General features: G+C 43.1%; 1 protein-coding gene across 4 annotated transcripts in view; it reads right to left on the reverse strand.

Annotated features, from left to right (window-relative positions):
• MAST3 (microtubule associated serine/threonine kinase 3) overlaps window positions 1–12,718 on the reverse strand; it is a 70,037-nt gene that overhangs the window by 12,753 nt on the left and 44,566 nt on the right. For all 4 annotated transcript variants that reach the window (XM_039338493.1, XM_039338492.1, XM_039338494.1 and 1 more), the window contains 11 exons: window positions 11,822–11,954; window positions 11,171–11,241; window positions 9,871–9,956; window positions 8,917–9,125; window positions 7,500–7,638; window positions 6,924–7,056; window positions 6,518–6,683; window positions 3,036–3,137; window positions 2,404–2,526; window positions 1,766–1,875; window positions 442–596 (listed from right to left, as the gene is read on the reverse strand). In XM_039338493.1, coding sequence (XP_039194427.1) covers window positions 442–596; window positions 1,766–1,875; window positions 2,404–2,526; window positions 3,036–3,137; window positions 6,518–6,683; window positions 6,924–7,056; window positions 7,500–7,638; window positions 8,917–9,125; window positions 9,871–9,956; window positions 11,171–11,241; window positions 11,822–11,954 — 1,427 coding nt within the window. The remainder of the gene's footprint in view (window positions 1–441; window positions 597–1,765; window positions 1,876–2,403; window positions 2,527–3,035; window positions 3,138–6,517; window positions 6,684–6,923; window positions 7,057–7,499; window positions 7,639–8,916; window positions 9,126–9,870; window positions 9,957–11,170; window positions 11,242–11,821; window positions 11,955–12,718) is intronic.

Consider the following 12,718-nt stretch of genomic DNA (forward strand, 5'->3'; position numbering starts at 1 on the left):
ACAGAAAAAAATGGAGGACCTCTGCAGGGAGGACAATGGAAGACTTCCTTGCAAAACAAACATATCCCCTCTATGGAGGACAGTCCACTACTTCCTTTTCCAGTTTGTTTATGTATTAATCAAATTTATATTATCTAACTGCCCCTCTCTATCTGAGATAGTAACTCATTCCAAATAATTCAGCGAACTTCGAAGACTTGAATATGTCTTTTCCCAGTCCTGCATTCTAGCTACTACAGCACAAAGCTTTCATGCAAGATGAACCATGAACAGAGTAACAAGGTCAGAACACACTTCCCCCTTTGCCTCTTCTAGTGCCAAAACCGAGCGTGCCCTTTGGAATTTTAAGGAAATCAAAGAAACTCAGGAAGTTCCCTAAGATGTGCAAAGTCCTTCCACCACTCCGTTTCGAAAAGGCCAGGTGTAATCCTGTCTGCTCACCTGGTCTCAGTCTTTGTTAGCCGGCTCTTCTCCTCATCTCCAGAGCTGTGTTCTCCCCTCTCAGCCCTGTCTTCTTTGTCCTCACCATGTCCCTGCTCAGAAGATGTGAAACTGAGGGTGGAGGAGTGAGCCAGATACTCACAACTGCTGTAAACCTGGGAAGTGGGAAAGAGAGGAGGAAGAAAAATCAGTTGGATACAGAACATACTTATTCTTGATACACAGCCAGCAGCTGGAGACTGGAGGCTAAAACATATGAAGAACAGTTGCAGGAATTGTGTATGTCGGGTTTAATGAAAAGAATGATTAGGGGTGATATGATAGCAGGGTTCCAATATCTCAGGGGCTGCCACAAAGAAGAGGGAGTCAAGCTATTTTCCAAAGCGCCTGAAGGCAGGATAAGAAGCAAGGGATGGAAACTAAGCAAGGAGAGAAGCAACCTAGAACTAAGGAGAAACTTCCTGACAGTTAAAACAATTAACCAGTGGAACAACCTGCCTCCAGAAATTGTGGGTGCTCCAATAATAATAGTAATAATAATGATGATGATGATAATGATGATGATGGAGGGACCTTGGAGGTCATCTAGTCCAAACCCCTGCTCAGGCAGGAAACCCTATACCATTTTGGACAAATGGCTGTCCAGTCTCTTCTTAAAAACTTCCAGTTTTGGAGCATTCACCGCTTCTGGAGGCAGGTTGTTCCACTGGTTAATTGTTCTAACTGTCAGGAAGTTTCTCCTTAGTTCTAGGTTGCTTCTCTCTTTGGTTAATTTTCATCCATTGCTTCTTGTCTTGCCTTCAGGCACTCTGGAGAATAGCTTGACTCCCTCTTCTTTGTGGCAGCCCCTGAGATATTGTAACACTGCTATCATGTCCCCCCTCGTCCTTCTCTTCGTTAAACTAGACATACCCAATTCCAGCAACCGTTCCTTATATGTTTTAGCCTCCAGTCCCCTAATCATCTTTGTTGCTCTTCTCTGTACTCTTTCTAGAGTCTTAACATCTTTTTTACATCGTGGTGACCAAAACTGGATGCAGTATTCCAAGTGTGGCCTTACCAAGGCATTGTAAAGTGGTATTAATACTTCACGTGATCTTTAAAACTTGAAGTTTTAGAGAAGAGATTGGACAATCGCTTGTCTGAAATGATACAGGGTTTCCTGCTTGAGCAGGGGGTTGGATTAGAAGACCTCCAAGGTCCCACCCAACTCTGTTATTCAGTGCTTAAGTAGTTCTCTGTGCAGTTCAAATAACCCCCATATTCACCAGCAATGTAGCCAGAGCTTTTCTGGCAAACCTCCCTAAAGAAGCCCCTTCCCAACCTTGCTGAAACGATGGGAGCAGGAAGAAAACTGACGAATCTCCGCACAGGATTCCTCATCCTGGGTTTTCTCATCATCAGAACCCAAATGCCGATAGCGCTCTGAGCGAGCTGAAGGAAAGACAAGGTTAAAGAAAAAGAATTCAGATCTCTACCAAAGTTGGCCTCCTTAGGAACTGCTAAAGGCGTATGGTGCCCTTCCTCAAATCCATAGTTTCTAGGGGCATTGGGGCTCTACCCAGAATCCCCTAGCTAGCCAACCAGTCAGCCAGTCTATAGTTATGCTGTTTGGAAATAATGGGAACACCAATCTAGAGCACGGGTCTCCAACCTTGGCAACTTAAGACATGTGGACTTCAACTCCCAGAATTCCTCAGCCAGCCCTCAGGGCTGGCTGAGGAATTCTGGGAGTTAAAGTCCACAAGTCTTAAAGTTGCCAAGGCTGAGGACCCCTGATCTCTAAAGAGCACCAAGTTGTAGAAGACTGATATAAGCAGTGAAATAGTCTCAAGGGCAGCCCCCCCATCCCAATCCTTCAGGATACCTTTAAGGGGCCCTTCTGGGATTCAGGGTTGCAACTCTGTCATCCAACCAGTACAGCCCTCCCCATCCTTTCTCTCTTCATCTGGGAGGCCTTACTATCAAAGTAACTGGTGTCATCTTCCGCCTCCAGTTGGGGGATAAACTCAGCTTTCTGCCGCAACAGGCCATTCCAATCCAGATGGCGGAAAAAGGGATGGTGCTTCACCTCATGAGCGCCTCCTAGAGGTTGAGATGGGAAAGAAAAGAAAATCCCTCCACTGAGAGCTGATCACTGGGGCTGGGTAGCCACAACATCTCAACTTGCACCATGGCTTCAAGTCCAGGTAGTCCTTGACTTACAGCTACAACCCAGACCAGAATTTCTAAGATGGTTGTTAAGTGAGTCATGCTTGTTGACATGACCTTGGCTGCTAAGCGAATCACTGTAATTGTTAGGTGAATCATGCGCTTGTTAAGCGAATCCGGTTTCTTCCATTGACTTTGCCTGTCAAGAGACAGCCAGAAAACTTGCAAAAGGGGATCACATGACCCCAGGATGCTACAAACATCGTAACTATGTGCAGGTTGCAAAGTGCCCAAATTTTGACTGTGGGAATGCTGCAATGGTTGTAAGTATGAGGACTAGTTTTTTCAGCGTTGTTCTAACTTCAAGTGGCTGCTAAGTGACTCACATCGTTATGTCAGTGACTATCTGTCAAGGATTACGTGCACTGGCGCTGTTGTGATACCTGTGCCCAGCCGCTCCAGTGGGCAGTGACGCAGGAGTTGTGTGATCAAATCTTGGGCGTCAGCAGGAAGAGCTTCATCCCCCTCGGGCCAAATGATTTCGTCTGAAATTAAGGAAAACCAAACCAGTTTTGGAGGGGGCTTCTTGCTGCCATATTTTCCCTACCCCAAAACTTTTCAGAAACTTTGAGGGGACAAGGAAATGGGATAGAGCTATTGGAGAAAGTCAAGGAAGAAGAAGAAAACTGTCTCCAAAGTTTTTATTGTGTGGCCCGAGTGGAACCTCCCTGCATGGAGGCAGAAAGATCAACATCACGTAAGGGAAACTCCTGTTTGGACAACCTTTCCGTCCTTAATGTTCCTGGAAAAGATAATCAAACAACGAATCAACGAACATCTAGAGGCAAACAAAGTCATTACTAAAAGCCAACATGGGTTTGTCAAAAATAGATCATGCCAGACAAATCTTATTGCATTCTTTGACCAAGTGACAAAATTAGTGGATCAGAGGAATGCTGTAGACATAATTTACTTGGACTTCAGTAAGGCATTTGATAAAGTAGATCACAACCTACTACTTGACAAGATAGAAAAATGTGGGGTAGACAGAACCACCACCAGATGGATCCGTAGCTGGCTGACCGGCCGTACTCAGCGAGTGGTCCTCAATGGAACTGCATCTATATGGAGGGAAATGTGTAGTGGGGTGCCCCAGGGCTCTGTTCTGGGCCCAGTACTCTTCAACATCTTCATCAACGATTTGGATGAAGGGATAGATGGGGAACTCATCAAATTTGCAGACGACACCAAGCTGGCAGGAATAGCCAACACTCCAGAAGACAGGCTTAAGATACAGAAGGATCTGGACAGACTTGAACACTGGGCACTAACTAACAAAATGAAATTCAATGGTGAAAAAAGCAAGGTTCTACATTTAGGCAAGAAAAACCAAATGCACAAGTACAGCATAGGTGGCACCATGCTCAATAGTAGTAACTATGAGAGGGACCTCGGAGTCCTAGTAGACAATCACTTAAATATGAGCCAGCAGTGTGCGGCAGCTGCCAAAAAGGCCAACACAGTGCTAGGCTGCATTAACAGAGGAATAGAATCAAGATCACGTGAAGTATTAATGCCACTCTACAATGCCTTGGTAAGGCTACACTTGGAATACTGCATCCAGTTTTGGTCACCACGATGTAAAAAAGATGTTGAGACTCTAGAACAGCGGTTCTCAACCTATGGGTCGCAACCCCATTTGGGGTCGATCGACCATTTCTCGGGGGTCGCCAAACAAGGCAATCCGCCATTTTCCCCCCTCAGGGGGTGCCGCCGCCGCGCATGTGCGCCGCGCATGGGGGCGCCGCCACGCATGGGCACCGCGCCGTGCATGCGCAGCACGTTTGTGTGACGGGGGTCGCCGTCACACAAACGTTGAGAACCACTGCTCTAGAAAGAGTACAGAGAAGAGCAACAAAGATGATTAGGGGACTGGAGGCTAAAACATATAAGGAACGGTTGCTAGAATTGGGTATGTCTAGTTTAACGAAGAGAAGGACAAGGGGGGACATGATAGCAGTATTCCAATATCTCAGGGGCTGCCATAAAGAAGAGGGAATCAAGCTATTTTCCAAAGCACCTGAAGGCAGGACAAGAAGCAACGGGTGGAAACTAATCAAGGAGAGAAGCAACCTAGAACTAAGGAGAAACTTCCTGACAGTGAGAACAATTAATCAGTGGAACAGCCTGCCTCCAGAAGCAGTAAATGCTCCAACACTGGAAGTTTTTAAGAAGAGACTGGACAGCCATTTGTCTGAAATGGTGTAGGGTTTCCTGCCTGAGCAGGGGGTTGGACTAGATGACCTCCAAGGTCCCTTTACTACTACTACTACTACTACTACTACTACTACTACTACTACTACTACTACTACTACTACTATTATTATTCTCAGAATTTAGCTTGCCCTCACACTTTCCCTCACAGGTGAGTTCTGAGAACTGAAAAAGCTTCCTAGAGGAGAAGTAAAACATCTTCAAGGAAAAACAAAGTCCAGATGCCTTTTTTTAAAAAAAGCATCTTTAGGACAACCATGACCTGGATCTCCATAGACAGATACATAAAAGTTCCACTCTTAATTCTTAGCCTAGCATAAACATATCTAGTAAAAATCTTATGAAGAGTGAGCACAGAGTAAATTTTACTCTTACTTTTCTTGAGATCAACCATGCTAGTCAGAAATTCAGGAGATTCCCGAATAAATCTACTTAAGGTTTGACTCTGAAACATATGATTTTTACTAATACAGGAGAATATTTCTAACTCAGGGTTGAAATGAGGGGTCCTTAGTGCTCTGTGAGTTTGGTTAGGGTTTTTTTTTTCATTTCCCAAATTAGGTACCATCATCAGTGCTAGTAAGGAGTAGAGTTTGCTCTGTTTATATGTTACTGGCTTGCTCTGTCGGTATCAGTAGGAGTGTCCTTGGTGGTTGTTTGGTTGGGCTGCTTACTATTAGCTTGTTTGGCAGTTGCTTGATTGGGGTATTCTTTATTTCTTGATTGTTGGTCTGATGTTAATCTTGGAGTTAATTTATGCTCATCTGGGTGTTGATTGTTGGTGGGGAGGTGTTTTGGTCTTTTTTGTTCCTTTTTTGGTTTGCTGATTGTCTCTTTTGCACACTATGTAGATATTGCTTATGTCTGTATGTCTATTGAAGGTTAATTTGTCCGAGTGCCAGGCTTCTAGAAGAAATTCTCTAGCACCAAGTCCAAAAACCCCTTTCACAAGTCCTTGCGAAAAAATTGATACAGGGATGCCATTTGCATAGTTGGGTAAGACCACCAGAGTTCTGACTTCCTGCTTCATTGAGCTCTTGGCATGTTTGGGGAAATCCTGTTTGTGAGAGAAAGGCAACTCCTTCATCACTCTTCTCAGCTCCCAGAGTTCCATCTTCTATAATGGAAATGGGGACGAAGCTCAGTTATCAGCCTCTTCCCTATTCCCTCATCGCTACTGTGATTGATGGGAACTTTCACACCGGTGGTGAGGCTCAAAATCTTCACATATTCTGAAGGTGCCTAACCAGGACATTGCTATGCAGCAGTGTGTCAGAAGACAGCCAAAAAGGGGGTGGGGGTTTAGCAAAGTGGCAAATTTTACATTGGCATAATATTCTTTCCGTTCAAGGACAAGCAGAGAGCACTTCAACTCAGCCCTGAGGAAAGAGCTCTATGAAGTGGGAAGACAAACCCCTCCTCCCCCCTCGGTCCTCTCCGGGAAAACATCACATGCTGAATGAAGGTCACTTTTGTCTTGCCCAGTTCACTGAGTTTATCTAGTGGATTTCTCAAAGGTTCTTTTGTTCAGCCAGGCCTCTGGGACTGGCACTGGCTTGACTTCTGCAATAAATGGGGCCCTTATGGCTTCATTGTTGAATTTCTCTAGCCCTGTCTTTCATCTCCCTTCATTAAGGAAAAGCAAACCTACCACTTATCACTTGCCCAAAGAGTTCCTCTGGGGTGTCACCGAAGAATGGGACGCAGCCGACCAGGAATTCGTAGAGTATGATACCCATGGCCCACCAGTCTACTGGCTTGCCATAGCCTTGGATCAGGATGACTTCTGGAGCAATATACTCAGGAGTACCACAGACCTGCAAAGAGATAGAAAACAGCATTCTGCCTGTTTCTGTGAACAAGGAGGTTTCTTCTTAGGGATGGATGGGATCACTGTCTCCCCTTTAAATCCAGAATGGGCAAAATCAAGAGAGTGAGGACTCCTTCAGATAGGTTCGTGGCTTCTGATGTTAGGAGGCACTTTCCTTTGTACCCAGCAAAACAATCTAGTAGTTTTCATTAGAAGACATGGATGCTCCTTGCCGTAAACTTCATACCTGTTTATCTACAAACTCTCGTGTGTCCTTCTCAATGTGGCCCTCATAGAGATTTGTGGTCATGTTCATCAAGCCAATCTTGGACAAGCCAAAGTCAGTCAGCTTGATGTGTCCCATAGATGTGATGAGCAAGCTGTGAAAGAAAGAAAGTAAAAAAAAAGAAAGAGAGAGAGAGAGCGAAAGAAGGAAGGAAGGAAGGAAGGAAGGAAGGAAGGGAGTTTGTACCATGAAAGCAATCAACCAAATAGTTCAAAACGTGTAAACTTTTTGTTGTATACTGCCCAGAATCACTCACTTATAATGGGCAGCTGTATAAATTAGATAAATAAATTAACAATCTTTTTTAACCATTTGGGACACTGGCTTCTAATTCTAAAAGTAGGATACAATTTAAGTGAATTTAGTTGTCACAAATGGGTAGGTGTTACTACTCAGACAACCCACACAGCCAGTCAGCATTCTAGGCTATAGCAGACAAACCTATTAGAAGATGACTCCCTAACAACAATTTTTGAAATAAATGCATCCCACCCACCTCCCTGCCATTTCGCAATCTAACTTGTACCCCATCCTCACTTGTCTGGTTTGAGATCCCGGTGAACAATGCCGTAATTGTGAAGGTACTCAAGGGCAAGGACTGTCTCAGCAAAATACATCCGGGCCATGTCCACAGGCAAAGGTCCCATGTTCTTCAGCAGTGTGGCACAGTCCCCGCCTAAAGGATAAGCAATGTCAGAGAGTCCATTACATGTAAAACCCCAGGGACATTTGACAAGCCCAGCTTTGATTATTTGATATCTAAACCAGGGTTGTCCAACCTTGGCAACTTTAAGACCTCCGGCCTTCAACTCCCAGAATGGGATTCTGGGAGCTGAAGTCCACAAATCTTAAGGTTGCCAAGGTTAGACATCCTTGAACTAAACTTATTTTCAACTTGCCAGGCTGACTAACTGTCTTTTAGGCATCAAGTAAGCAGATTTTATTTAATTTTGTCTTTTATGTTGTTTTTTTAAATCTCTTCATCAAAATGCTTGTTTTAATGGCACTGCTATTTATTGTCCAGGACAGCGATCCTTTAATGTTCTTAAAAAGATTCCAGTGCTTTTTAAACATTTTAAAATGGAAAACATTTTACATATGCTTTTTAAAAGTATCCTGCAGAAATCAAAGAGAAAATCTTTCACCCTCTTCCCCCTAATTTAGAAAAGCCAAAAGCGCTTCTCATCGTGCCAAATAAGCATATTTGGCAATACTTCATTCTTTTATTTAATTTTCCAAAAGGAGGTTTTTAAAGTCTCTGACAGAGATTTCTTTGGCAGAGGCCACTAGGAAAACTTTTAAGATCAAGAAGCAAATTTTAGGCAAACTGAGAAGGGTTTGGGGAAGGGGGACGAAAATGCCAAGCACTTCAAAATCCCATTTCCCAACCATGAGAAGATCCAACACAAAGTCTAAAACACCAATGATGCTTTTGAGGCTTTGGCAGGCATCGTACAACATATTTTGCAGACTTCCTTTGGCAGCTGTTCGATAGGGAGATAAATGTTGCTTTTCAAAGTTCGCCAATCTCGGGATTCCAAACTCTGTAGCCTTTTAGGAATTTAGCACGTACAATATGAAACCGCAGAACTGTGGGATGCTCCCTGCTCTTCTGGAAATGGATATTAAATTCAAGCCAAAGCCAGATTTTGCCAGGATGAAGTTCTTTCTCTTTGAAGCAAAGGATACCAGAAACTGCCCGATACCAAGTCAAACCCCTGATATATCTACCCCAGGTCCATCTCCATTAACTGACATTAGCAATCCATCCCTGGAAAAAAGCCTCTTCCAAGTTTTGCCACCCATGCATCCCTTGACGAAAGATGCTGCCTTAGACAGACTCAGGATTTCTTCCCTGCAGAGCAGCTGCTCTTTCAATGACCTGGAGTTTTTTGTTGCCAGGTTGCTCCACCTCCACCCGTGCAAATCAAGACGTGTCCTTCTGCAACCTCACCTTCCACGTACTCCATGACCATGCAGAGGTGACACCTGGTTTCAAAGGAGCAGAACATGCTGACCACAAAAGGGTTCTCTGCAAAGGTCAGGATGTCGCGTTCCACAAAGACTTGCTGGATCTGGTTCCGTAACACCAGGTTCTGCTTGTTAATCTTCTTGATGGCAAACCGTTGGCGAGTCTCCTTGTGCCGCACCAGATACACAGCCCTAAAGGAACATGAGAACTGTTGGGCAGTTTGGGAAGAATGGAACAGCTGATGTTTTCCACCCATTGTTTAGCCATCTTGGCAAATCCTTAAGGTAGACGAGGCTGATAGATAGCGATTACTCCAGTTCTGCCTAGCCGTAACGAGGACTCAGGATTAATTCAAGTACAGGTTGTCCTAACCTTACAACCATTAATTTGGCCACCATTTGAAATTATAACAGCATTGAAAAACATGGCTTACAAATGGTCCTCATCCTTAGCAACCATTGTAGCCTCCCCACAGTCGCATTATTAAAATCTGTGTGCTTGGCAACTGCCATGTATTTAAGACAGTTGCAGTATCCCGGGATCACGTGATAGCCATTGGTGACCTTCCCAGTTGTCTTCCAATGAGCAAAGTGAATGGAGAAGATGGTTTCATTTAACGGCTGTGTGATTCACTTAACAACCGCAGTGATTTGTTTAGCCACAATGGCAAAAAGGTTGTAAAATCAGATGTGATGGCTCACTTAACAACTGCCTTACTTAGCAATGGAAATTCTGGTTCCAATTGTGGCTATAAGTTGAGGACTACCTTTACATTTATTTTTTTTTTGCACTAGATATCCTTTTAACAAAGAGGAAAGTCACCTAACCTTCTCACTAGTACAATTCTTTGTCATTTTGCTTTTTGCACAATGTTTTTTTAAAGAATTTTGGTCTTATAGCAAAAGGGGAAGAACACTACTTGCTAAGCCTACTCACCCATAAGCCCCATTGCTGATCAACTTGATAGTTTCAAAATCACTTTCACAGGGCTTCTTCCGAGTAATATGGGTAGAAGACTGGTTCTGCAAGAGACAAGGAAAGTGAAGGGGAATATATGTTACTTGCAGTCTATAGAAAGAATGACATCTGTTGACTTATTAACAAGAATTGTTGTTTGCTTTTCTGAAATAAGTAGAACAAGAGTTAATTGGGAAGCCTAAAAAAGAGCTCAAAAATCTATCTCATGGTGGGGGGGATTAGAACCAGTCTGGGGATCAAACCCAGCTCCCCACCAGCCCTAGGAGGATGTAGGAGAAGAGCAGACAGAAGTGTGTGGGGGGCCGCAGAATTAAATGCATCATTGGTTTAGAGTCCTTGCGTTCCCACAAGTGCTCCAAATCCAACTCTCTTCTGAATCCCGCTGACCCTTATCTGGCTCCAGCGTTGAATATTAGTTGACCAGGTTCTTGGTTATAGACTTGAATAAATTTTCTATGCTACAATGTTCCTGATCTGTGCCTGACAGAGGCAGAATGATCTCAAAGAAGACCTTACTATTAATATTTCAATGAATGATTACTGAACTATTTTAAATAGCAGTGGAGAATATTTTGGAAATTGATGCCCAGCTTCACCTGGCAAGTTGAACTGGATAACCAAATGATAAGTAGATTTATTGTAGGAAAGCTGAAGAAGTGCCATGAAAGAATTCCAGTGACTAATACACATCAGATACCAGCCCTATTTATACTGAAATCAAAGTTCAAACTCCTGTGCTTTTTCCCCCCACCCACATGATAGAATGAAGTAGAAGCCACTTCGGAAGATAATTTGTGTAGCTCAGGGTGGAGACCTTGGTTTTCTTACAGATTTTTCATTACTCAACTAGGTAATTATACAAGTAGGTAAAGGGGCCAACTAGTAATCCACTTTCTTGGGTAGATTGCTTCTATGTCTCTTGTTTTGCTAACAAGAGATAAATCTAATATCATGAAGTTTGCTTGTGACAATGAGTCCTTAATGTTAAACATTTTTAATGAGAAAAAAATAGTAAATTAACAATAAATGAAATAAAATATTAATCCTGAATACATATGGTCCTTTACAAATTTCAGTCTAGAATAGTGTTTTTCAACCTTGGGAACTTTTTAACTCCCAGGATTCCCCAGTCAGGTGGCTGGGGAATTCTTGGAGCTGATGTCCATGCATCTTAAAGCTGCCCAGATTGAGAAACATACAGCTTCAGAGAAATGCCTTCCCACAGACTAGAAAGGGGGGGGAGAGAATATAGCTTTACCTCAGAAGGTTCATCTTGCTGCTCTGGGCCTGCTGGGGAAGGGCAGTCAACTTGATCAAACTGCACAATTTCTGGGGAAGAAACAGAAGCACAACTGAAAGCAATGACAAATAGGACACTTGATCTGTTTCTCATCTGCCTTCCCTGCCTTTGTGTTCTTCTTTTTGATGGCCACAACAATCTTGCCTTCTCGGATTGGCAGAATTCTCTCCATTATCTGTACATAAATCAACTCTGGGGTCTTTGGTGCTCTCTGGGGTTGGCTATTTTCTTGCAGACATTTCATTACCAAACTAGGTAACATCATCAGTGATAGAAGGGAGCAGGGGTTGGTCTCAGTTTATATACAAGTGAGAGTGTTCTTAGTGGTTCTTTGATTAGGCTATTGCTTACATTGACTTATTGTTTGTCTGAGTTGATAGAGCCTTGAAAGGGGTATTGTTTACTGCTTGATTGCTGGTCTAGTATTTAGATCAAATTAGAGATGTTGCCTGCAGCAAAGTCCAAGTGATGCATGCAAAGCAGATACTGCTGTACTATTTATTTAATCCAATTTTTATATACCGCTGTGCTCCAAAACTGATTCTAAGTGATTTACATATAAATTCTGCATAGCCCTATTCAAACTAGAAAACCTCTTTTTTTCCTTACCCTCCAGAGGGTCTTTGGCGAGTCCCAGCTGACTGATAATGTAACGTGGAATGTCTGTTTTAATGCCTTGTCCCACTTTCGCATGACCTTCAGCAGCCTCCAGGAGGTGATAAAATTCCTCTGGGTCAAACTCCTGGAAGTCAGAAAAGGGAGAAGAAATGGGGAAAAATAGAAAAAAAAAATGAGCTTTTTCACAATAAGGTTTAGCAACTTAAAGTATTAAAAACGAATGAAATTAAACAAAAGTCTTCCTCTACAACAGTATTTCCCAAACTTGACAATTTTAAGGCATGTGGACTTCAACTCCCAGAATTCCACAGCCAGCAATGCTGGCTGTGGAATTCTGGGAGTTGAAGTCCACATGCCTTAAAATTGTCAAGTTTGGGAAACACTGCTCTACAACAATCCAAACACTATGGAAACGAATGGGCCTAAAATAAATCACCAGAGTTCTTCTTCTCTGCCTGGACCTCTCACATTTAGGGACTGTTAGTGTAACAACCCAGGGTGGCTCCTTTTCATGAAACCCAATAAATTGTGAAATCTAGTCTGTAATAATGTTGTGCACTCTGAGAAGACCAAAACATTTTTTTCTCTTGCACTCAGTTCTGGGATGCACAGCTAAGCAGGAACAATGCCACAGTACAGGAAGCAACAGCTTCCTTGGCTCAGAAATCAGAACACAAAAGCTTATCTATAAATACCAAAGATTAAAGTTTCCCTCTCTCTGTTGCATAAACCCTGCCTACAACCATCACTCATCTCAACTCTGAGCCATCTGGAAAACTCAAGCTATCGTCTCCTGGTGCCATCACGAAAAACGGAGGTATTTTCAGTTCCAAGAAAAGCTTCCTTTCCCATATTTCAGACTGTTTGTAATTATGTACTGGCCCCAAT

The sequence above is a fragment of the Crotalus tigris genome, unplaced genomic scaffold (genome assembly GCF_016545835.1).
Source record: "Crotalus tigris isolate CLP2741 ecotype Arizona unplaced genomic scaffold, ASM1654583v1 scf7180000017701.1507938, whole genome shotgun sequence".
Taxonomy (NCBI): domain Eukaryota; kingdom Metazoa; phylum Chordata; class Lepidosauria; order Squamata; family Viperidae; genus Crotalus; species Crotalus tigris.